The sequence below is a fragment of the Haliotis rubra genome, unplaced genomic scaffold (assembly GCF_003918875.1).
Source record: "Haliotis rubra isolate DU_JTF1 unplaced genomic scaffold, ASM391887v1 Scf12, whole genome shotgun sequence".
Classification (NCBI taxonomy): Eukaryota; Metazoa; Mollusca; class Gastropoda; order Lepetellida; family Haliotidae; genus Haliotis; species Haliotis rubra.
In genome coordinates this window covers 2489818-2517610 of record NW_025765114.1, presented here as the reverse complement: position 1 = coordinate 2517610, position 27793 = coordinate 2489818, and the positions used below count along the sequence as shown (strand labels likewise).

The window sequence follows — 27793 nt, the reverse complement described above, 5'->3', positions numbered from 1 at the left end:
ACCTATAAAGCACAGACAAAGATACGTGCAGTACAGTCCACCTATAAAGCACAGACAAAGATACCTGCAGTACAGTCCACCTATAAAGCACCCATGCAGGTTTAACATCTTAATTTCTGCCAAGTACTTCCATTGGTTGAAAACATTACAATCTTATATACGAGTTGATCCTTCAGATCAAGTGACACATAGTTAAATGCATTGTAAGGGGCACACTGTAACTATTTGAAAAATTATGTCCATCTTAACAGGAATTTCACAAAATGAAGTATCTGGTGTTTGGATACCTTTGCATACCTGGTGTAGAAATAATAACCAACATACTTACATACATACCAACATAAGGGTTTCCAACCAATGATAAGTTCCAACCAAGTACAGCATATTGCTGTTCCAGTTATGTGAGCATTGGCAGATTTGGTGTGTGTGTGTGTGTGTGTGTGTGTTTCTGGCCTTCCCTTCTTCTCTCCCCCCCTTGAAAATTACTAAAGACATTGAAGTGGATCAAACCCCCTGAAACTTTCTCTCTCTCTCCCCTTGAAAATTCCTGGATCCGCCCATGGTGAGTTGAAAACAGAGGATCACATTGAATGCTTATCAACTATACGTAATGAAGGCAAATTAAATTGTGTATTGTGAATATATAGTTACAATATGTATATTTAATTCTTGTTTAGTATCACAACTGACAACCCTAACATGAAAACATTAAAGTGTCACACAAAATTTCCTTAAAACAGAAATAGTTCCACTATGTCATTCCCCACAGTGATCCCTGGGGACAGGGGTAGGCAGCAGGACAACTCAGGGATGTTCTCTTGACCTCAAGCCTGGAATTATAACACATCATTCACATAACTGTAGGTATAGGATAGTTTAGACTAGGATAGTTAAGCCAACCTTCATATCAGCTAATACATATGAGGTTAAAGAAGAGAAACCATGGCAACCAGACTGGAAGTGGGTGTTATAAGTACATAATTTATACTGAATGTCTACAAAGAATCAGCCTGGTTCAGAAACAATGTTGTAAATGAGAAGTAAATACTCCTGCTCTCAACTGGCATCTACTGCAAGTTGTAATGCAGGGAAGCACTTCAGAAGAGCATATCTAAATCCTACAATACTTCAGTGGCCGTATGCACATGTTGGGCGTAGCTAACGTCAGGCGTAACACACTACGTCGGGCTTAGCAGCGCCCTCCTCTTACACGTCATGCACAACGTCGGTTAAGCCTAGGCGTTACTACGCCCGGCTTAACGGATTTACGTCAAGGCGTGGTGTGCTATTTTTAGATTTTCGAACGTTTTTAAACCACCGGTAAAAGGCGCGAAACAACTTCGTGGTAAATCCCTTGCAGCCGTAATCATGGAAAGCCAAAGAAAACCGAGAAAACCCAACTTTACCGATGGATCCTGATGGAGAAATAACATGGACTTTCAAAATGGGCTTCACCATAAATGTCGCCATATTTGACACATTACGAAATCAACGATTCACAGCGTTATTTGGTGTATGTTTTCAAATGTTCAAATCGGATAATTACTACTCAGATGTATTGAATTTCAAAATAGCATATTAATGATCACTGATATCAGGTTTTGATGAAATCACTAATGGTAATTCTGAAAATACACTTGTAAACACGAACGCCGAAGTGCGCTTTCCGTCATATTGGATAGTGTTTACAAAATCAAGTTTCGCGGAGGACAGTAATGAGACGCCAATTACATCACGTGTATATCACATTTACCTGCGACAAATGCATCACTGAATTCCCCATACATTTTAGAATCAAATCAACTGTCTGGATAAAATGAAACGAAAGATATTGAGTGTCAAAAGTCCAAATGAACGCTGTGCTCGAAAAGGCTGCGCTTGTAAAGAAAGAAAAATTCCGATTTTACACTACGTAGCATTTTCTGAAATTTTCCGACATGCAGCCGTCTATTCATTGCTTGCAATGGCTCAATAGCTTTAGAATATGCATGGAAAGAGTATCGTAGCAAGAAATGGGAAATTAAAAAAAGAAGCAATGCAATCATTTGATATTTCATAAGAAATTGTCGAAGTGTCCGTGCAGCGTGACGCCATGACTGACGCAGAACGACAAAGGTTTTTATCAGCATTTCTGGCTTCTTCTCTTACTTACAATGAAAACGATAAAACATATAACAATACACATATAGTCAGAATCATTCTGATTACTTACATCTCATATTTAAGTACAAACGATCCCTGAATCAAGGGAAGGGTCCTCGCAAAATCCTGTGTACCCTTGTCAGCCTGGCCGCCATTTTATAAGTAATCGGTCGGTGGTAGTGATGTCATACGTCAACATTGTTGTACATGTTAGACAATTTCTTTGAGGTGAAGGTCGGTTGAACAAGTGTAAACACAATCGCCCTATCCTTCCGATTACACTTTCAGTATTTTGATGTATACTTTGCGTATCGTTCAGATATTTTTTCATCAAACTATTTTCAGTATATACATTTAGCCTTGTTTAATACCATATTATACCTGGATATAGGGTAGGCGTTTTTTATTCTTTGAAAGTTTTTGATTGTTTGAATAATATTTACATAAGAAATTGGCACTGCGTAGCCATAACTGCAAAATATTTGGGTGTTGTGAAATATTATTTTTCATTTACGTTAAATTGATGCCAAACAGGTCGGCGTGTTGCTCACAATAAGATCACATGAGTCAAACCGTCTAATTGTTGATATATTCAGGACACTATTTAATTGGTAAAATCATTCATTTTATGTTTGGTCTAAAGAGTGTTAAACTCAGACATAGAAGCCGAGACCTTTCATACAATTAATGGAATTTAGGTAAGATATATACTAATCAGCAAACCAATGTCGTCTTTTCAGGCGTCGCAAAATGCATATAACAAGCCATGGCGTCAACTAAAATGTTGTATTATTATCAGTAATTTCAGTACATTTGAAGATATGGCTAGTACTCCGTTAATAATGATGCAAAATTAGTCAATATACATCTACACAAACAGGAGAATATGGGAATCTAAGAACTAACTTACATATCGGATAGGGCCATCCAAATCGCTATTCTGCTTTCTCAAGTAGTACATTGCCATCTTTTCTTATAAATTGTGAAACTACCAAAGCGTATCCGCTCACATTGGGGAACTTTGTAATGGAATAGGTTGGTTCACCGTGAACACAACATAACGAAAATATAGCGTAAGTATCCACAACAACTTTTCTCCAAGTGATCTGAGTAACATTGACCTAGTGTTAAGCATAACTCAGTTATGCCCCCTTATCTTTTATACGTGTATGACCTCTCTGTCGTCAGTTGACGTCATAGAAGAAAATCCATTTTTGACACTTATTGCGAGTCATTTTTAATGTTGAGCGTCTAACGTTATGCATTAGCACATAAACCCAATTCATATACACTTATGTCGTTCAGATATCAGGCTGTATTTTTCGGCTCACACTTTCTGTAAAGATGCCAGATTAAAAATCGTAGCAGAGTGCTTTTATCGGTGCACGACAAAAAGCGGAGAAATTGACAGTTTCTTAACACGTAACAAAATTTTAGACAACATTTAGCAGTGTCCATTTCTCAAACTGCCGAGGTAGTCGCACTTATATTTATACCAACAGATATGAAATTAAATATTCTACATTTCTGTGTAATTTTATAGCCGTACGCAGATCCAGGACCACGCGAGCGCAATTCTCGCACAACGTTCACTTTTAAAAACTTTTGAAAATGTGCGCCTGATAAAAAACTCGGCATCCAGTGCCGCCATTACAAGGCTACGCCTGCTGGGTAGGTGGCGTAAATATAGAGCGCTACGACTGGCGTAACTTTAACTACGTCTACTATGTGCATACCGGTTAACGTTACGTCCGGGCGCACATTTTACTTACGCCCGGACTAGAATTTACGCCCGACATATGCATACGGCCACAGGTTGACTATAATACAGCCTTGCTCCAAGGCTGTACTGAAGGCTAAGCTCATGGATGTATAGTAATTTTATCCTTTTAAGAGGCAAGTCTAGATAAGGGGACAGGATGCCAGTCTGTTAGAGGGACATTTACATTTTTAGAAATTATCATTGAAACTATTAATTATTACCTTAGAGTCTTGTGTGTAACTATAGTACTAATCATATCATTAACTGAAGGCTTTATAAGAAGACCTTCAATGCCAGAGACAAAGTGTACTAAATCCTGTCTGAAAGTATAATTGTATCTCAATTTCTGGCAGCTCATATCAATATAATGGAGATATTTCTGAAAATTATGTTCATAATGTTCCACATCATTAGGACATTAACAGTAGACATTAAAACCCCAGCAAGACCATTTGATATAATTTATGACTGTCTCAGCTGAGACAGCTGGTAATGAACCTCTGGCTGAGAAAATGCCATTCCCTCTTTTACGATTGACCTAGAATTTCAGTGGCAATCATATATTTTATTCCTATTTGTCTCAAAAACAAAATCAATGCTGAATCTAGATCATCTAGGCCTTGGTCACATATACATAAAACTGTGTCCCAACACATGAAAATATCTGATAATTTTTGCCTGTGTCTGTTTGAGAACATGGAAATGACAGTTTGGGCTACTCAAGCAAATGGAGTGGTTTCTAACCTGAGATGAAGCTTTAGACCAGAACAGATTATGTGTCTCAGTGAATCAACGTAATTAGGTTGTGACTTGACAACACTGCAACAAGTATTCACCCAGGACTTACAATCCATAGGTTTAAGAGGAGCAGGTTCTTTTTGTCATGCATAGTTAATTTATAATTTTAAATACAATTTAAGGACACAGAGGGGCACCAATGCCTGACTTGTAAGTTAACCATTTCTTCTCATGATATTTTCACAAATAGTTTCTGTGATGTCATGAAGAATGGAAACTTGGCCTGATCTTAAATTATTTACAACAATGTATAGATTATCTTGATATGGACTGCATTCAGTGAGTGAGTGAGTGATTGGGTGGGTGGGTGAGTGAGTTGGTGGGTGGGTCGGTGAGTGAGTGAGGGAGGGAGCGAGTAGTTTTATACTGCTTTTAGCAATATTCCAGCAATATCAGGGCAAGGAGTCCAGAAATTGGCTTCACACATTGTACTAATGAGGGGAATCAAACACAGGTCTCCGGTGTGATGAGCTAATGTTTATCCACTAGGCTACCCCACCACCCCTGGACTGCTTTCAACTGTCAATAGGTTTACATGACCCTTTTACCATGAAGCAGCATTATCTATCTCAGTTGAAACCATAGAAAGTAATTCTCCAATTTCTGTGCCTGGGTGGGTAATATTCACATTACTGCCAAAGTCACTTGAGCAATTAGGACATTGTAAATTATAAACACCCTGTACAATTTGTCATAGCTCATCTCAACTGTACACAGTACAGCATCTGTCATTCAAACCACATCAAGAACAAGTGTGACGAGAGCCTTCCAGACCCATTACTATTACTTACTGGTCATGGAACAGTAACACTGATCCTTTACATGGCCAGGATTCACAGGAAAGACACTGTGAGCAAACCTGAGAATGAAGACTTGACATCCTATTGGTTACCAAGGGATTTCACTTCCTTGCCTGTAGACACCACATGTGACATCATCTTGCCTGAGTGACACCACATGTGACCCCCTGCCTGAAGAGACACATGTGACAGCCCCTTGCCTCAGGAGACACCACATGTGACAGCCAATTGTCTCATGAGATTCCACATGTGACAGCCCCATTGCCTCAGGAGACACGACATGTGACAGCTCCTTGCCTCAAGAGACACACATGACAGCCCCTTGCCCCAGGAAACACGACATGTGACAGCCCAATGCCTCAGGCGACACCACATGTGACATCCCCTTGCCTGAGGTGACACCACATGTGACATCCCCTTGCCCAAGGCAACAGCACCTGTGATATCCCCTTGCCAAAGGTGACACCACATGTAACATCCCCTTGCCTGAGGAGACATCCCCTTGCCTGAGGTGATACCACATGTGACAACCCCTTGCCTAAGGCAACACCACATGTGCCAACCCCTTGCCTGAGGTGACACCACATGTGCCAACCCCTTGCCTGAGGAGACATCCCTTGCTTGAAGCAACACCACATGTGACAACCCCTTGCCTTAGGTGACACATGTGACATCCCCTTGCCTGAGGAACACCACATGTGACATCCCCTTGCCTGAGGTGACACCACATGTGACAGCCCCTTGCCTAAGGCAACACCACATGTGCCAAGCCCTTGCCTGAGGCAACACCGCATGTGACAACCCCTTGCCTTAGGTGACACATGTGACATCCCCTTGCCTGAGGAACACCACATGTGACATCCCTTGCCATCCCCTTGCCTGAGGCAACACCACATGTGACATCCCCTTGCCTGAGGCAACACCACATGTGACATCCCCTTGCCTGAGGCAACACCACATGTGACATCCCCTTGCCTGAGGCAACACCACATGTGACATCCCTTGCCTGAGGTGACACCACATGTGACAACATGTGACATCCCCTTGCCTGAGGCAACACCACATGTGACATCCCCTTGCCTGAGGGCAACACCACATGTGAGAACCCCTTGCCTGAGGGCAACACCACATGTGACAGACCCCTTGCCTGAGGCAACACCACATGTGACATCCCCTTGCCTGAGGCAACACCACATGTGAGAACCCCTTGCCTGAGGTGACACATGTGACAACCCCTTGCCTGAGGCAACACCACATGTGACATCCCTTGCCTGAGGCAACACCACATGTGACATCCCCTTGCCTGAGGCAACACCACATGTGATAACCCCTTGCCTGAGGTGACACATGTGACATCCCCTTGGGTGACACCACATGTGAGATCCCTTTGCCTGAGGTGACGACATGTGATATCCCCTTGCCAAAGGTGACACCACATGTGACATCCCCTTGCCTGAGGTGCAACACCACATGTGATAACCCCTTGCCTGAGGTGACACCACATGTGACATCCTGTTGCCTGAGGTGATGCCACGTGTGACATCCATTTGCCTAAGGTGACACATGTGAGAACCCCTTGCCCAAGGTGACACGACATGTGACATCCCTGTGCCTGAGGTGACACCACATGTGATATCCCATTGCCCAAGGTGACACTACATGTGACATCCCCTTGCCTTAGGTGATGCCACATGTGACATCCCCTTGCCTTAAGTGACACATGTGACATCCCCTTGCCTGAGGCAACACCACATCCCTTGTGAGGCAACACCACATGTGTGAACCCCTTGCATGAGGTGACACATGTGACAACCCCTTGCCTGAAGTGACACCACATGTGACATCCCCTTGCCTGAGGCAACACCACATGTGAGAACCCCTTGCCTGAGGTGACACATGTGACATCCCCTTGCCTGAGGTGACACCACATGTGAGATCCCATTGCCTGAGGTGACACCACATGTGACAGCCCCTTGCCCAAGGTGACACCACATGTGACATCCCCTTGCCTGAGGTGACGCCACATGTGACATCTCCTTGCCCAAGGTGACACCACATGTGACATCCCCTTGCCCAAGGTGACACCACATGTGACATCCCATGGCCTGAGGTGACACCACATGTGACATCCCCTTGCCAAAGGTGACACCACATGTGACATCCATTTGCCTGAGGTGACACCACATGTGACATCCCCTTGCCTGAAGTGACACCACATGTGACATCCCTGTGCTTGAGGTGACACCACATGTGACATCCCATTGCCCAAGGTGACACTACATGTGACATCCCCTTGCCCAAAGGTGACACATGTGAAATCCCCTTGCCTGAGGTGACACCACATGTGACATCCCCTTGCCCAAGGTGACACCACATGTGACATCCCATTGCCTGAGGTGACACCACATGTGACATCCCCTTGCTTCGGGAGACACGTGACAGCCCCTTGCTTCAGGATACATCACATCCCCTTGTCTGAGGTGACACCACATGTGACATCCCATTGCCTGAGGTGATACCACATGTGACAACCCCTTGCTTCGGGAGACACGTGACAGCCCATTGCTTCAGGATACGCCACATCCCCTTGTCTGAGGTGACACTACATGTGGCAACCCCTAAATGCTTCAGAAGACACATGTGACAGCCCCTTGCTTCAGGATACACCACATCCCCTAGTCTGAGGTGACACTACATGTGACAGTCCCTTGCTTGAGGATACACTACATGTCACAGCCTCTGATATGCACCACATCATGCTATAGATATTGATTAACTAACATTATACCACAGATATCATTTATCAACAGCATGTCATGGCAATCAATAAACTAACTTCCTACGAATGGCTGAAGTTAACATAACTCCAACATTAACATCCACATCATACACCGGCATACTGTATCATAGCAGCGGTTCTTCATGTATTTATATAATGTGAACCCCAAGAAATGATTCCTCGGAAGAGCGTTATATTCAGTGAAAGATAAAAGAACACAAAAGACATTAAGGATGTTGTGAGGAAATGTCAGGAGGCTTATTTGTCAGTAACTTTCAGCAAACTTCAACGAATGATCATATGTTTCAACATAAACAAGAATAATTATTATTTTATTTTACTTGGTTCTACTTACTTCAATCATAAATTGAAACTGGAAAAGATTCATCTGAGACAATACAGTAAAGAAACGTCAGAAATAAACACTAATAGTGACACAGGTTTCTGGTTTACGCATGTGATGTCTGAAACTCGTCTAAATTTAACCAAGTTTTATCATCCAGATCTCAGTCTTGAGACAGGTTCAGTAATCATCAAGTAACCCTTATACAACCATTGACAGATTTGGTGGGCTAATTTGGTTGAAATCCATTAATTTCTGTCTACCTACTTAATATTGACCATTGTGGCTTCAAAGTCTGTTAACTCAATTAACATATCAAAGTGATGGCTGATGACTGGATAACAGACACTGAAAAACATCAGTCTAGTAAAGAGTCCAGCGGACTGTTTGACTGTGTCAAGTCAGTGTTATGAGGAGGGATCAGTAGCTCTTGTGTACAGACGTAATGACAGAGTGAGTGAGTATGGTTTTAGGGCCACTTTTTGCAATATTCCAGCAATATCACAGTGGAGACACCAGAATTAGGCTCCAAATACTGTACCCATGTGGGGAAGCAAACCCAGATCTTTGGCATGAGCATAACCACTAGGCTACCCCACTTCCCCTGTAATGACAAAGGATCCACTATTTACTAATATACAGTTTCAGAACAGTGATCATATTTCAAGCTCAATAGAAACACTTGTCTTAAACAACAGTTGACCAGATTCCAAAGTCACTGCAATTCACTGTATAGAGTTGCTTCCCTTCTTTTTATCATTCCTTCATGTTGGTTTGAATCCAAGCCTGACCCTGATGATGTTCATTATCTGGCCCTTGTGTTTCAGAAAAGTTGGTCAAAGCAACATTAAATCCTACTTACAATCTCACAATGACCAACATTACCCTCACTCCACCAGTAGTCAGGATGTGCTTGTGAACACCTGATATCATCACTCTTTGATAGTAATTCATAAACAATCTCACAATGACAAACATTACCCTCACTCCACCAGTGGTCAGGATGTGCTTGTGAACACCTGATATCATCACTCTTTGATAGTAATTCATAAACAATCTCACAATGACAAACATTACCCTCACTCCACCAGTGGTCAGGATGTGCTTGTGAACACCTGATATCATCACTCTTTGATAGTAATTCATAAACAATCTCACAATGACAAACATTACCTTCACTCCACCAGTGGTCAGGATGTGCTTGTGAACACCTGATATCATCACTCTTTGATAGTAATTCATAAACAATCTCACAATGACAAACATTAGATGTGCTTGTGAACACCTGATATCATCACTCTTTGATAGTAATTCATAAACAATCTCACAATGACAAACATTACCCTCACTCCACCAGTGGTCAGGATGTGCTTGTGAACACCTGATATCATCACTCTTTGATAGTAATTCATAAACAATCTCACAATGACAAACATTACCCTCACTCCACCAGTGGTCAGGATGTGCTTGTGAACACCTGATATCATCACTCTTTGATAGTAATTCATAAACAATCTCACAATGACAAACATTACCCTCACTCCACCAGTAGTCAGGATGTGCTTGTGAACACCTGATATCATCACTCTTTGATAGTAATTCATAAACAATCTCACAATGACAAACATTACCCTCACTCCACCAGTGGTCAGGATGTGCTTGTGAACACCTGATATCATCACTCTTTGATAGTAATTCATAAACAATCTCACAATGACAAACATTACCCTCACTCCACCAGTAGTCAGGATGTGCTTGTGAACACCTGATATCATCACTCTTTGATAGTAATTCATAAACAATCTCACAATGACAAACATTACCCTCACTCCACCAGTGGTCAGGATGTGCTTGTGAACACCTGATGTCATCACTCTTTGATAGTAATTCATAAACAATCTCACAATGACAAACATTACCCTCACTCCACCAGTGGTCAGGATGTGCTTGTGAACACCTGATATCATCACTCTTTGACAGTAATTCATAAACATTCTCATGAAATAGATGAAAATGTACACTGCAACCTCAGAAACAACTTCCAATACATCAGTCAGCCAAAATCTCCTAAATGACTTGCAATGCATCAGTACACCCTGACCCCTGGAAACCCTTTAATAAGTCAGAATGCTCAAATCCCTAGAATGACTTACAATACATCAGTATATCTGAACTCACTAAATGACTTTCTAGTACCACAGTGCACCTTACTCCCTAAATGACTTTAAATATATTAGTTCGGTCATCTAAAGACTTACCAGTACATAAAGTAGTACATCCAAATTTCGAATAAATCCTGAATGACTTTTTAACACATCAGTTCACCCAAACCTCACGTTTCAAAACATCAGTACGTCTCCACACCAAAAATGATTTTCCAGTACATCAGTACACCTCAAATCCCATGAAAGGCTACCAATATATCAATACACCCAAACCCTCTATATTACTTTCCTATCACAGAACTTACCCCTCTGCCACTCCCCAAAGCCTTTCCAGTAAATCAGTACACCCAAACCCTCTATATTACTTTCTAATCACAGAACTTACCCCTCTGCCACTCCCCAAAGCCTTTCAAGTAAATCAGTACACCCAAACCCTCTATATTACTTTCTAATCACAGAACTTACCCTCTCCCCGCTCCCCAAAGCCTTTCCAGTAAATCAATACACCCAAACCCTCTATATTACTTTCTAATAACTGAACTTACCCCTCTACCATTTCCCAAAGCTTTTCCAGTAAATCAGTACACCCAAACTATCCCTCCACCACTCCCCAAAGCCTTTCAAGTAAATCAGTACACCCAAACCCTCTATATTACTTCCTATCAGTGAACTTACCCCTCTGCCACTCCCCAAAGCCTTTCCAGTAAATCAGTACACCCAAACCCTCTATATTACTTTCTAATCACAGAACTTACCCCTCTGCCACTCCCCAAAGCCTTTCAAGTAAATCAGTACACCCAAACCCTCTATATTACTTTCTAATCACAGAACTTACCCCTCTGCCACTCCCCAAAGCCTTTCCAGTAAATCAGTACACCCAAACCCTCTATATTACATTCCTATCACTGAACTTACCCCTCTGCCACTCCCCAAAGCCTTTCAAGTAAATCAGTACACCCAAACCCTCTATATTACTTTCTAATCACAGAACTTACCCCTCCGCCGCTCCCCAAAGCCTTTCCAGTAAATCAATACACCCAAACCCTCTATATTACTTTCTAATAACTGAACTTACCCCTCTACCATTTCCCAAAGCTTTTCCAGTAAATCAGTACACCCAAACTATCCCTCCACCACTCCCCAAAGCCTTTCAAGTAAATCAGTACACCCAAACTCTCTATATTACTTTCTAATAACTGAACTTACCCCTCTGCCGCTCCCCAAAGCCTTTCCAGTAAATCAATACACCCAAACCCTCTATATTACTTTCTAATCACAGAACTTACCCCTCCGCCGCTCCTCAAAGCCTTCCCAGTAAATCAGTACACCCAAACTATCCCTCCACCACTACTCAAAGCCTTCCCAGTAAATCAGTACACCCAAACTATCCTTCCACCACTCCTCAAAGCCTTCCCAGTAAATCAGTACACCCAAAATATCCCTCCACCACTCCTCAAAGCCTTCCCAGTAAATCAGTACACCCAAACTATCCCTCCACCACTCCTCAAAGCCTTCCCAGTAAATCAGTACACCCAAACTATCCCTCCACCGCTCCTCAAAGCCTTCCCAGTAAATCAGTACACCCAAACTATCCCTCCACCACTCCTCAAAGCCTTCCCAGTAAATCAGTACACCCAAACTATCCCTCCACCGCTCCTCAAAGCCTTCCCAGTAAATCAGTGCACCCAAACTATCCCTCCACCACTCCTCAAAGCCTTCCCAGTAAATCAGTACACCCAAACTATCCTTCCACCACTCCTCAAAGCCTTCCCAGTAAATCAGTGCACCCAAACTATCCTTCCACCGCTCCTCAAAGCCTTCCCAGTAAATCAGTACACCCAAACTATCCCTCCACCACTCCTCAAAGCCTTCCCAGTAAATCAGTACACCCAAACTATCCTCCACCGGCTCCTCAAAGCCTTCCCAGTAAATCAGTACACCCAAACTATCCCTCCACCACTCCTCAAAGCCTTCCCAGTAAATCAGTACACCCAAACTATCCTTCCACCACTCCTCAAAGCCTTCCCAGTAAATCAGTACACCCAAACTATCCTTCCACCGCTCCTCAAAGCCTTCCCAGTAAATCAGTACACCCAAACTATCCCTCCACCACTCCTCAAAGCCTTCCCAGTAAATCAGTCAGTACACTAAATCCCTCCACTCCCTCTACCTATCCTTCCACCACTCCTCCAAAGCCTTCCCAGTAAATGTACAAATACCCTCTACTCATTCCCCTAAGCCTTGTAAATCACACCCAAACTATCCCTCCACCGGCTCCTCAAAGCCTTTCCCAGTAAATCAGTACACCCAAACTATCCTCCACCACTCCTCAAAGCCTTCCCAGTAAATCAGTACACCCAAACTATCCCCTCCACCGCCTCCTCAAAGGCTCCCTCAAAGCACCCAAACTTCCCTCCACCGCTCCTAAATCAGTGCACCCAAACTATCCCTCCACCACTCCTCAAAGCCTTCCCAGTAAATCAGTACACCCAAACTATCCCTCCACCACTCCTCAAAGCCTTCCCAGTAAATCAGTGCACCCAAACTATCCTTCCACCGCTCCTCAAAGCCTTCCCAGTAAATCAGTGCACCCAAACTATCCCTCCACCGCTCCTCAAAGCCTTCCCAGTAAATCAGTGCACCCAAACTATCCCTCCACCACTCCTCAAAGCCTTCCCAATAAATCAGTGCACCCAAACTATCCCTCCACCGCTCCTCAAAGCCTTCCTAGTAGATCAGTGCACCATATACATGTTAGAAGAAGCTGCACATTCGCTTGAGCTGCATGGAGTGTAATTCAAGTAAACGCTTGTTGTGTACTGATGCTCTCAAACAGTCAGTCTGCTGGAGTGATTAACAGTGTTGGTATAAAGATTACTCCAGCCAGCTATTATAACAGTGCACCCTGGCTATAATGTCACCACTATTCCTGGAAGATGTATGGCATTATAACCAGGGTTGCATTTTAATCAGGGAAGACAAATCTGTTGGTCATGACCATGCCAAACATCAATACTAAATAATATAATAACCAATAAACAAAAACAGAAAAACAGTGTAATTTACAGATGTATCAGTCAGTGTCTGGGTCTCTCTCTCTCTAAGATTGGGTGCCGCTGAAGCCTGGATTTTGGTGTGATTCCAACAATCTGTAATTCAGTGGCTGGGGTAACATCAAGTCTAGTATAGAGTCTAGCAAACTGTTTAGCTGTGTTTGGTTGGTTTGTCTTTGTCGCTGGACTCAGCAATATTCCAGCTATATGGCGGCAGTTTGTAAATAACCAAGTCAGGACAGACAATCCAGTGATCAACAGTATGAGCATCAATCTAGGCAACTGGGATATGATGGCATTACAGGGGCTGAAATACACCATGTACAGTCCTACCAAACATCCATGCTTGATGAAATACACCATGTACAGTCCTACCAAACATCCATGCTTGATGAAATATACCATGTACACAGTCCTACCAAACATCCATGCTTGATGAAATACACCATGTACAGTCCTACCAAACATCCATGCTTGATGAAATACACCATGTACAGTCCTACCAAACATCCATGCTTGATGAAATACACCATGTACAGTCCTACCAAACATCCATGCTTGATGAAATACACCATGTACACAGTCCTACCAAACAAACATCCATGCTTGATGAAATACATCCATGCTTGATGAAATACACCATGTACAGTCCTACCAAACATCCATGCTTGATGAAATACACCATGTACACAGTCCTACCAAACATCCATGCTTGATGAAATACACCATGTACAGTCAGTCCAAACATCCATGCTAGATGAAATACACCATGTCCATGTCTTACCAAACATCCATGCTTGATGAAATACACCATGTACAGTCCTACCAAACATCCATGCTTGATGAAATACACCATGTACACAAACATCCTTGATGAAATACCAAACATCCATGCTTGATGAAATACACCATGTACACCATGTACAGTCCTACCAAACATCCATGCTTGATGAAATACACCATGTACACAGTCCTACCAAACATCCATGCTTGATGAAATACACCATGTACAGTCCTACCAAACATCCATGCTTGATGAAATACACCATGTACAGTCCTACCAAACATCCATGCCACCATGTACAGTCCTACCAAACATCCATGCTTGATGAAATACACCATGTACACAGTCCTACAAACATCCAACATCCATGTACAGTCCTACCAAACATCCATGCTTGATCAAATACACCATGTACAGTCCTACCAAACATCCATGCTTGATGAAATACACCATGTACAGTCCTACCAAACATCCATGCTTGATGAAATACACCATGTACAGTCCTACCAAACATCCATGTACCATCAAATACACCATGTACAGTCCTACCAAACATCCATGCTTGATGAAATACACCATGTACAGTCCTACCAAACATCCATGCTAGATGAAATACACCATGTACAGTCCTACCAAACATCCATGCTTGATGAAATATACCATGTACACAGTCCTACCAAACATCCATGCTTGATGAAATACACCATGTACAGTCCTACCAAACATCCATGCTTGATCAAATACACCATGTACAGTCCTACCAAACATCCATGCTTGATGAAATATACCATGTACACAGTCGTACCAAACATCCATGCTTGATGAAATACACCAGTCATGCTTGATCAAATCATGTACAGTCCTACCAAACATCCATGCAAACATCCATGCATCCATGCTGATGAAATACACCATGTACAGTCCTACCAAACATCCATGCTTGATGAAATATACCATGTACAGTCCTACCAAACATCCATGCTTGATGAAATACACCATGTACAGTCCTACCAAACATCCATGCTTGATGAAATACACCATGTACACAGTCCTACCAAACATCCATGCTTGATGAAATATACCATGTACACAGACTTACCAAACATCCACTCTTGATGAAATACACCATGTACACAGTCCTACCAAACATCCATGCTTGATGAAATACACCATGTACCAAATCTTACCAAACATCCATGCTTGATGAAATACACCATGTACACAATTGTAGAAATATTCATTATCTATGAGTATAAAATTTCCAAAGCAAACACACTGTATAACAAATATAACATTTAATGGTTACTGTGATATTTCTGATCTAAACTGACACAATATACTATTCAAAGTGTGACAAGTATTAAAACCAAGGATATAAATCACTTACAACCTGCATGCTAAATAACAGTAATTTTCTCTATGATTGAACTGTTCATATTGCAACACCAAGCGGTATAAAAGTCAACATATTTAATATTGATGTTAACTATCTGTTGCAACATTGTCACCAAAATGTATCAACATCAGTACCATTAGCTCGGGCTATCCTTTCTCAATAAATGTTCTTTGTTTTACATACAAAGAGATACCAAATGTCACATGCACGCACACATGAGTCATCGTTCCAGCATGGGTAGGATGCATGTATCTGTCTGGGAATATGAAATCAATAATATCAGATGGAACAATGTCTAAATATGAATGAATATCTTAATAATAGATACTTTTATTCAATCATTTGCCAAAAAGAACAATTTCAACTCAAAATCGATTCATACAATTTAGCAGCATCCTTTTAATCATAATGCACGTGACCCATTACACGTTATTTTTTCCTCAGGCTATACGCCTTTTTTATCAATGAAAGGCATTGCCATCATAAAGCCCGTGCATTCAAGTTAATAATTTGATTTTCTCGACGAAATTCTTGCCTCGATGGCCGACGGTCGACACTCGCAGACAGCTACACTATTCCAAAACACAACCATGTGTCCGTTCCACGAGCCAGCGGTGGCGCAGTCCATTATTTCAATGGGTGAAAACAAATAAGAAATTTATAAAATCCCGATGTGCATATGTTGAATGTTTACAGATTTCTATAACAAAGAGGTCCGTGAGTACGCCAAACTTGACGTAATTGCACACATAATTCCCTGTTGTGTCGCATGAGCTCGATCGATTTTCTAAGCGTTTCACGCGTGTTGAAATAGGTTGGCATGGTCCCAACGCCCCCTGACTCACTATGAACTGTTCCGTGTCAGGAAATGAATGCCCGGATTGTGAATCTGTCTTCGCATGACAGTTAAGCCGAAGTAAGCACCGTTCAACGCAGAAGCAGTGCCATGTAAACTTGCGATGGATTGTACACAGTCTAGGATTACGATTTGACGCGATTGTGAATGGAATATACCTCTGAAATGTGTGTCTGTATTCAAGTAAGGGTCGACAATTTCGACTGAAGAGGATATGTAAAACGGTGCCAAGTTTGGCCTGGGATATCATACCACTATGGGCCGCTTTTCAACTTTACCAAAAGGACTCTGTGGAATATTATTCGTGGGATTTTCAATTTTCTTCAATGATGTTGCTGCAAATGGTGAGATATTTAAATCTGAATGTTTCTTCCAATTGAATGATTTTCCAATTTACCTCAAAGCGTCGTAGTTGAAATTTTATACAGCTCCCCAACTTTATCAGCTAACAGATGGCATACAGGCGAAAGTTGTGTTGTCGATTTCCTCTGAGATATCGTGTGTTTCGGAATGAACTAAAGTCTAATCGAGTTTGGCTTGAATGGTTTCCATGGCAACTAAGTGATTGATACTGTCTTTGCGGGTTATATGGTCATGTCAGAATCTGTCAAAGAATTATGTTATTCAATATGAAATAAAACGTCTGTAAGTTAACAATAACAGATGATATAGGTTATGACAGACATCAAGCCAATTATCTAATTACCACTGTTAATTGCAATCAACACCACTCCATTAATTGGTTACTTTTTATAGCAGTCAGCCCAACAGATTGCAATTACATGTTGTTTTTATTAGAACTGTTGTGTCACCTCTGTGTGTGATTTGGAAGTAATACTGTGTGCAGTCTAGTGACAACTGTACAATACACCAAAAAGTACATGATATTGACTTTTGTTCCTGAACAATTAATATTCTTAGTACAATTCTTTGTTGGTGCAAAAACTTGTTAAATTATGCAAATTGCTTTGTTATCCATAATTTATATCAATTTGTATCATTAACAAAATAATGTGACTTTTTTCATGAAACCTGCACTAGAAGTTAATTAAATGACAGCCTAATCAAATTTAATGATATTGGATAATGCCAACATTGAATAGAGTTTATGCACTGAATGCTGAGGGTGATAAGACAGAGATTGTTTCTCAGGCAGGTAGCAAATATTTGGTTGAGGTCAGCATTCTTTTCTATAGTATTAAAAAGGATTTTGTTACATGCAAGAATATGGAAATTTAGCTACTTTGTTTCAAATTGTAAATGTATTAAATCTGAAATCTTTACTGACAGCAATAGATTCTGAGAAAACAGATCAGAATTATCATGTTTCGCCTAATAATTCGCTACATTTTTACGTCACCAGCGATCCTTTATCGCATGAAATTGACCATTCTAGTGTGTGTCAACGCTCATCCCTACTATGGCCCAAAGCAGTAACAGAGTGTAATGTATTTCGTGGCATGAGTCATCATGTCTATTTCACCCTAGCTCACTCTTCGAAGGACATTGACGCCTTTTATTGAGAGATGACTACACGAGGCCTTGATGCAACAGGCCGATAGATTTTTCCCTAGAACCCACCATGGGGGGCCTGTCGGAATAATTATCCAGTAACAATCAATCTCTCATGTTGGAATTTCTTTCAAACAGTTAATGTCGAAAATTCTGGAGTTTTAATCAAAAGAAATGGTTTGCCTTTCAATTAAATCCTAACCTCATTTACTGTTGTCTGGCCATGTCAGAAATGTGTACCAGAATGTCATTCTTTATGTGCAAAATGTTGAGAATCTATTATTTGAAAAGCTCAGTTTTGTGATGAGTAGATTCAGTGATTAATCCATTCAGCATCACCTCTACAAGATGTTGAGACTTTATCATAAGCAATTACTGTTTTCTATTTTAAATTTCATCACAAATAATGTATTTTTATAGTTATTTTACCAGTTATTTATTAGACAAAAATATTGATCTTTGAAAGTAATATTGCAGATATTTCAAATATTATTTTTTTTCAAATTTTCAATTAATATTAGATAAATTAACAAAATGATCAGTTATTTTTACAAGTTGTATTGATTGTATCAGCCTGTTTCTGACAGTCTTCAGAACATGTTAACCTATGGGCATCAAGAAATGTAATGAAGATTTTCCTCCCCAGATATTACCAACAACATGCTCACTGGGCATCCTATGGTAAACAGTAGTCCTCTGCAGTGGCTATGGAAGCTAGATGTTTATGAAAACAATATGTACTATAAAGCCAAGGAAAGTCTATATCAAATGAAACCAAGTCCATTGCAAATGAAAACATTTTCTCTTGAAAAGCAATAGTACACTTATTTTAAAGACTTCTTCATAGAATAGTTTGTCAATCTACATGGTGGTTTGCAAACATGATGTTCAGAGGTTTTTTAAAAGTTATTTAGACATTAACCCAACCGTTTCATGCAGAAGAAACCCTTAAATTTAAACACACGTGAAATGAATGAGTAAAAATTGTTTTCAGGCAGTCTTCAGTATTACACCGATGTTAAACCTATATCATACAAGATACAAAATGTTGCCTCATATCCTCATAAAAATGGAATATATATTTTACAAAGCAAGTACAGTGGGAGATAAAAATGTGTCTGTTTGAATTATGGAACCTGTTCAGAATGGTGGATATTCCTAGTCTGGTTTGGACTCCACTCAGGGTTAAGTGAGAAGGGTTGATTATTATGAATCTGCCATTAAAATCCCTTTCACCAAACACTTGAGGCTTCTGAGCAATGATGATACAATCGTTGTAAATCACGTGTCATGTGTCACCAGCCAGGGTCCACTTGCTCAAAACAATTTTAGGCACTGGCTACAATCACCATCCACTATCACAAAGCGAATGTAGGCTAAGATTATAAGCTGGTGTCAAAACTTGAGACTGGTCCGGGGCAGTCTTTATTTGCTAAGACTGTAGTCTGTGAATGAACTAGACAAAATGGTGGCAAGTTTGGGTCTGTTTCATACAAACAATATACTTTACATTCAAAGAATGCCACGTCAGTTCTGGGTATGATTCACATAGACACTTCCAACAACACATAGAATGGACAACTGATTTAACATCAGAAACATCCTTAATTGCGGTAGTGAACCACTAGACTAGCAAGAGTACTAATACCACCTTTGTCCTTGTTGGAAGAAGTGTGAAACAACATAGCTTTACCATAATCAGAGACCATATATCGGTATATGGTCTCTGCCATAATCAAGGGAATCATAATGACGAAAGGTGTCTGCAAGTGATTAGTAGTGGCCGTGACCTATGATAGCTCAAGGGCAGGTAATTGTAGGCTAAAGATGGAAATGTTTTCATATGCCCTCTAAATTTGCCTTGCCCAATGTATTATTGTTGTAAAATTGCTGGGATCCACCTATCTTTTCAGCCACATTCATGTCAGTGATTTTGTCTTTAGTTTATCATGAAAATGTTCTTCAGTTAGATGCCAGTTATCATGCAAAGTCATACACGTTTCTTTCTGATTTTGAAATCAATTGAAGAGTCAATGGAAAACAAAGGGTTTTTATATATTCAATTTAAATATAATACCTGTGAACATCCAGGTTAGAATTGGTCTTCAGTAACCCATGCTTGTCGAAAGAGGCGACTGACGGGATTGGGTGGTGAGGCTCGCTGATTTGGTTGACACATGTCATTGTATCCCAATTGCGTAGATTGATGCTCATGCTGTTGATCACTGGATTGTCTGGTCCAGACTCGATTATTTCCAGACTGCCGCTGCCGGTGCCATATAGCTGGAATATTGCTAAGTGTGACGTTAAACAACAAAGCAAGCAAGCAACCAACCAATTTAAATATTTGCAAAATTTCATCAAACAAGTAAATACAAATGATGAGACATTGGAAGTTTGTGTAAAATATGTTATGAAAAGCGAAAGAATGTCACATTTAAAGAAAATATTTATCAGCGTAATAGAGTAAATGAAACAACTGCTCTCCCAAAATGTTACTTATTGTTTTTATTTCCCTGCCATACATATTTCACAACGCCCATAACCATAGCACATTTGTTTTCGTACAGCAACAAGACGTATCCTTTAGGGATATATTTGGTATTTTACTAAAATCACCCCCAAATAGATGCATTTTACCAACAACCCACTGACAACATTGTCAGATCATACATTTATGTGCTGTGTAATAAGACATTATTATTGTTGGGGTTTTCTTATGGTAATTCTCATAACTATTGTGTCACTAAATCTTGACCCAAATGTAGGAATGTATAAACTCTTATTTCAGTATTTCATAAAACATGGGTAGATATAACTCCTGTTGCAATATCAAATGATATCAGCTCCTGAATAAGAGATCATAACAGTTTAAATGTCGAGAAAAAAATTATATTCTATGAACACAGTATTCGTTTCCTTCAAATAATTGTGTTTCATGAAAACTGTGCAAGGTGTGATGGAGGGAGGCATATGTTGTGTACAGTGATCACCTCCACCTTTAGTATATGCAACAAGCTGTCCGCAGTGTGCAAATGTGTGCAGGAGTTGAGTTTCAGAAATTCGTACCTCCATCTTTGTAGATTTGGCAATCTTAAATCAAAGTCATCATACAATCACACTAAGATTTGTTTGTGCAAGTGGAGTGGTGTATGGTGATTGTAAAGTTGCTTGTAGAGGCCTAAGATCAATTGTAACTAAGATTGTTCTGTAGTGTATTACAGGGAGGCTTTTTCGTTCAGACATTTGTTCCTGCCATTTAGCTGGAATATGGCTGAGTACAGCGTTAAACAGCTTTCAGGTATAGATCCAGGAACACCCTGGCATACCAGTCTGTGGTTGATAGCATGAGACAAAGATATGAAGTTGCATCGGTTACACCCATGGAGATTAAGGAACAATTCTCCCATGGTCTCCACCTGCAGATTGTGATGGGCAGCAGCTGGCTAGCCAATATCCCCTGGAATGAACACAATGTGTAGCCTCCCTGTGCTGTAGCTGTTGGCTTAAAAAAATCAAAGTGGTGTATTCCGTCCCCTGCTTGTCCCTTGGATACATCGAAGTGGTTGTGAAAACAGATTTTAAAATTAAGGTCATCTGAAGGCAGATTAATATTTACCTAGGAAGATTCATAAAACATCAAAGGTCATGTTATGTTGAAATGTGTTTGTGAAAAATATCAATGGATTAGGCCAGTGCTCATGAATAAGTTCTGTCATGTACATAGATTATATTTACTGTGATGATAATATCAAACTCACAATAGTAATTCACAGGAATTCAGGTAGAAGAACGTAGTTTGCTGTCGACAATAAGTCGTATATAGTGGTATATACTGTGCAGTGAGAGACTTAATGAAGGTGAAGGTGTTGAGTGAAGCACGTGCTGCCCCAGTGAAAGTCTACAGGGGTTGATAGTAGAGATGACTATCTTGAGTCATTATCTCTGAACCGGTCATAAAGAAGCTTCCCCACTCTGCTCAATCTCTCTAGCTGATGCTGGTGATGGGGAGCTGACTGAGGGGAAGGGGAGATGGGGCTACACTCAACTTGATGAACTCTCCGAGGGGTAATGGTATTGGTACCACTTGCCTGATGCAGTTATTTGTTTATGGTAACTTAGTTTCTTGTGTTGGTGGTGCTCGAGACCATCCATGGTTGTTGTTTTCCTGTAATAAGTGGAAGGGACAGTCTATGTACAATTCTTACATCAGAAATGGTTGTAGTGTTCAAAGTGGCAGATTCTGGTTAAAAATGGACGTGAATACACATTTTTATTGTAGTACAGTAAAATACCTTTATAACAAACTCCAAGGGACCACTGAAATTAGTTCGTTATATCCGTAGTTCGCTATTCACTTTTTTATATGATAATATAAGGTTTATTAGGGACTTTTAAAACAGTTCACTATAGCCGTCAGTTCATTATATTCGTGTTCGTTATTATACAATTATAGACTCTTGTAGAGGTCGATATCGGTTTTTTTTTTATTGACCTGAGTAAAACAATATCGACCGAGCTTGCGAGGTGGATATTGTTTTTCTCAGGTCAATAAAAACCGATATCGACCTCTACAAGAGTCTATAATTGTTTTATTATATAATGAAAGAGAAACGGGTTTTAACATAAACTTTTAATGCACACACTGTGCCATCTATCTGAGTGATCTGATTGGCTGAAAAGCGGGGAAAGCCCCTTCTTATGGGATTCCTTGTCTATTTTTAGTAACCCAAGTCAATATCGTAATTTATCAGAAAACCCCAAGTCAATATCGTGTTTTGTAGTCAATCATGTGACGGTATTTTGACCAATCGTGGTACAGGAAAAATACTACCTATATAATAAAAAGTATTCTACTGTACTTGTTGTGATATGAAAGCATTGTTCTTTCTCTCGTGAAACACTGGACTTGATAGTACATGTTCAGGAGCTAAGGATACTAAGAGGCTAAGAACTTGTGAAACTGTTTTAAAGTCTCTTGACCCACAAGTATATATACTGTTCTCTTTTTCTGTCCATTTGAATCCTGTTGTCTTTTAGCTGTAATTAGTTAGTTGATGGTTTAGTTACTTATTTGAGGTTGTTATCATGTAGAGTTGATGGTTTTATTGTTTACCTGTTGGTGTTATCGTTAGGCTTTCCGTGTTATCTTTTAGGTGATGGTTTTATCATTTAGCTGATGATTATGTATTTTAGCTGTCGGTGCTATGGTATAGGTATATGTATTTATTCACACGTTCAGTGACTGGCTTTGTCACTGGGTTGTGTTGTCTGCTATGTGACTAATGGTGGTCATGAGTTCGAAAAGTTACCAACCACTTGTTGAAGATGAGACTGATATTTAGTAGAAATTATAATTTTAGTAATACCTGTAAATGTATATTTTTTGTTTAGAACTTGATAAAAAAGAACTTATAGCTAAAATTAAGTTTGAATATTTTTTCCAAAGAGGTAAATTATTATCAACAGTGTTTCGTATCACTGACAAAAGCAGCAGGTTATGCTGGCATGTACTCAGTGGCAGATACGGAAACTACCAACAGGGAAGTTCAGCTCAACATGCTTTATTTATTTGTGTTGCATGTTAGTTTCTCTGAAAGCCTTCACCATATGTGATGTAAAAACACAGCAGGAAGCACACAAACAATGGGATGTCAGGCTGGGTGTCTTCAACTAACTTCTCTCAGATGCCAAGAGGGACATCAGTCACAGTCTGTCTTGTCAACAGATCACCATCTTTTACTGCTCTAGACCTCAATCTGGGGGCAGATTGTCTGCGACATCTCCACACAAAGAAACGCACATATTTATGGAGGAAAATACTGAGCCACTTGCAGAAGACACTGGTGTAGATTATGGCTGAGGTGGGATGAAGGTGATGTACAGAGGGTAGAGGGACCAGTACACTGGCAGGGCTGGTGGAGCTGTGCAATGTACATGGAGAAATGTACCGTATATTACCGTCTATAAGCCGAATTTTGAGGACCAAAAAAAGCAGTCTGTAGAAGGGGGTCGTCTTATCCATGGGTTACGCTTTCGTCAAATTTTTTCCAGGGGTAAGAAAACAACATCATATCACTTCGAGTGAACAAACAACAGAAGACGACTTTGTCAGTAGAGACGTAAAATTTGCAATTAAACATCACTAGACAAGATTATTTACCTTTTTAAGTTCTAAGTTATTTTTGCTGGGCATTGTATTATTTGCAGGGATTAAGATTACTGTGTGTATCTGAGCCGGAAATAGCAATCAGCTGTGCACATGTTTCCGGCGATCAAGTTCAAGCATGCACAATAATATAACGGGACGAATTACTGACGCAGTCATCAGTAAAATATAATACAGAATACTATTATTTAACCCAAAGAAATATATCCTAGCATTGTGTAATTTTAATTACAGTTTTTGCTCTATAAATTAATTAAGATTAAGATTGCCGTGTGTATTTGAGCCGGAAATAGCAATCAGCAGCGAACAAGTTCAAACATGCACAATAATATAACGGGACAAATTCTGACGCGGTCGTCAGTAAAATATAATACAGAGTACTATTATTTAACCCAAAGAAATATAACCTAGCATTGTGTAATTGTAATTACAGTTTTTATGTAAAATATATATAATCAACACTAAGGTTATACGGACCCTAATGAACGTGGTAAGCAGAAGTTGTACGCACATGGAATGGGGTAAAATACGGAAGCCATTTAAATTCAATGTTACTGTAAACTAGCAGTCAATGGAAAACGAGGCGGTAATCAGTTCGTGATTGTTGAATGGGGTAAAATAAGCAAGCCAGTTTGTTGCTACAATAAATATGATATTTAGAGAAACAAATTATATTATGCATTTTCTGTCAACTACACTTCGTTTCGATCCGTGAGTAGACGCAATATATATAATTGTGAATTCTTTGAATAATGTGGACCAAAGTTATAATTATTGGTAACTGCCAGTTGTCTGTGGTCTGTGTTTGCCGCGATTAGGACCCCATCGCGAGGGAATCGGCTTATGCACGAAACATACCATTTTGACACTGATTTTAAGAGTCAAGTTTGGGGGTCGTCTTATCCATGGGATCGGCTTATTGACGGTAATATATGGTACATGAAATGTACATAATGTTATAGTGATTAGTGTTGTTAGTGTGTTATGGGGATGAGATTACTGCTGGATGTTTACTGGTATGACTACATGCCTTAGACTGATAGGGACTTGTTTACTTGTGTGTGTTCTGTATGTTGTTTGTTGTTGTTTGCTCTGGCTATACCACACCAGCTTGTAGATAATGGCCTGCAGACGAGCCAATCCAGTCACTGTAGGCATGATCAAATACCTGTAATGACTCACAACCAACTCACACAGCTTGACCGTCCATTCCAGTTCAAGCACGTTATGATGATCAACACAGTATAAACACCAGTACCATGGGGCACAACCAATTACATACGTAAACTCACCAAAAACTATTGTTCACAAGTTTCAGTGATGAATTTTTCATATCTCTTCACTGCTGCTTACTACATCATGAACTCCAAATATATTACAATATTTCTGTAAAACTTGCAGGAAGTGTAAGTTAGTAACACCTCCCCCCGGTACCCATGGCAGCCATTGAGTTGTTCAGAGCTGTCCTTCACTTCACAGCAACACCTCCTCCCGGAACCAATTCCATGGCTGCCAGTGAGTTGTTCAGAGCTGTCCTTCACTTCACAGTAACACCTATTCTGTAATACAGACCCTGAAACAAATATATCCAAGAAAGCCCATGCAAGTCTAGAATATGTGGCAAGTCTAGATTTCCACAGTTCCTGAAAATGAAGAAAGTCTCTGGGCTCCTTTTTCATTGTATTTTATAATTAGTTTTTATGAAAAGGTTTTTTCTATAAAAATGTGCATTTTAGAGACTAGATGTTGGTCTTAGTAACACCTCCCCAGTACCGGTTACAAATGGTGGTCCAGCATAACTAAACCTGGTACAGGCACACCATTCACAGTTTAATGCCTGAGATCTATGATCAAGGTGCCAATAGTTATGGCAGGGACATCTGAAAGATGGGACACTGTTCACTCCTACAGCACTTATTTGAACACCTCAGTCACAGACTTGTTCCCAAATAATGTGTTGGTAATAGTAGGTCTGCAACAATCTGTGGTGACTAGTGGATCTGGTGGTCAGACTCCGTGACCAAGTTGATCAGTGTTAGTGGACCAAGGTGGTGTAGGATGCCGTTTGTATGGTACACTTTCTCCTCTGTTTGTTGGAGTCTGACAATGACATCAGCCACTTGTCCAGAGTGGAGTTTAGTATGGTTCAGGTGATAAAGTAAGCAGGTTGAGGGAGATACAGAAAGGTATACTTGAAGAGGTACAACCAATGGGCAGTGAGACTGTCAGCTTACTGATATTAGAGGTATCTTGTTGTATGGTAGTCATCCACGTTGTATGGCAGTCATCCATGTTGTATGGTAGTCATCCATGTTGTATGGCAGTCATCCATGTTGTATGGTAGACATCCACGTTGTATGGCAGTCATCCATGTTGTATGGCAGTCATCCATGTTGTATGGTAGTCATCCATGTTGTATTGTAGCAGCTGTACACAGAGCTGCTGTCACTGTAAACCCTCTGCTAGTGTTTATGTTTTACATCTGAATTCATCTTCTGTTTCAGTATTTCAAACAAATTTCCAAATACAATGGGCATGACAGAACAAGACTGGGAAAATGGTCTGCATTGTGAAAATTACAAACAGTTGTATACACAATAGACAACTTTGGTCCAGTTTCTCCATTGTGTATACTACTCCAACAGCCTTTGGCATTTATGAGTCTTTACAATTCAAACACTTCAAACTATTCAATGAATTAATTGAAAAAGAATATTGATTCAAATCACAGCTTGTGTGGTGCAAAACTATTACCCCTAACCCCACCACTACTATATATTAATAATAATCATCTTTGTCATTGTCATCATCATCTGATTCAGAGGTTTCTGTATGCATCTTGGTAACAAATACTTTGATAGCAAAGGACATTACTCTCCAGCACAGGTAGAATGGGCAGATAACTGATGTAATAGACGGAGAGTGCATGTTGTTTGACATTGTCAAAATGTCTGAAACAGACAAACTGATGACCGGTTCTGCCCACAATCACCATTATATACAGATGTCAGTGTGCTTACTGTGTTCTGTAATACTGAACAGATCCCTTATCCTTATCGTGTTCCAGGTTATGTGTAAAATCTTTATATGTTCCCATGCTTATTACATCAATTCCTCATTGTCTATATGACCACACCCCATTGTCTATACGACCACACCCCATTTGACAGATTTGAAATTTTTGATCCAACAGATTTGATAAAAAAAATCCCCAAAAGCTGGGACAATGAACAT

At 40.2% G+C, this 27793-nt stretch overlaps 2 protein-coding genes across 2 annotated transcripts in view; both read left to right on the top strand.

Annotated features, from left to right (window-relative positions):
* Nucleotides 1-8947: 8947 nt before the first annotated feature.
* Nucleotides 8948-13585, top strand: LOC124261999 (proline-rich extensin-like protein EPR1). The gene is made up of 4 exons (XM_046696413.1): nucleotides 8948-9024; nucleotides 9452-9525; nucleotides 12069-12919; nucleotides 13223-13585. The coding sequence occupies exons 1-4, from the start codon at nucleotides 8948-8950 to the stop codon at nucleotides 13583-13585; spliced, it is 1365 nt and encodes a 454-aa protein (XP_046552369.1).
* Nucleotides 13586-16905: 3320 nt separating this feature from the next.
* The window catches only part of LOC124261997, a 119649-nt gene continuing 108761 nt past the window's right edge, over nucleotides 16906-27793 (top strand). Inside the window, 1 exon segment of the mRNA XM_046696397.1 lies at nucleotides 16906-17222. Within this exon segment, the coding sequence (XP_046552353.1) occupies nucleotides 17135-17222 (88 nt within the window). The 5' untranslated portion in view covers nucleotides 16906-17134.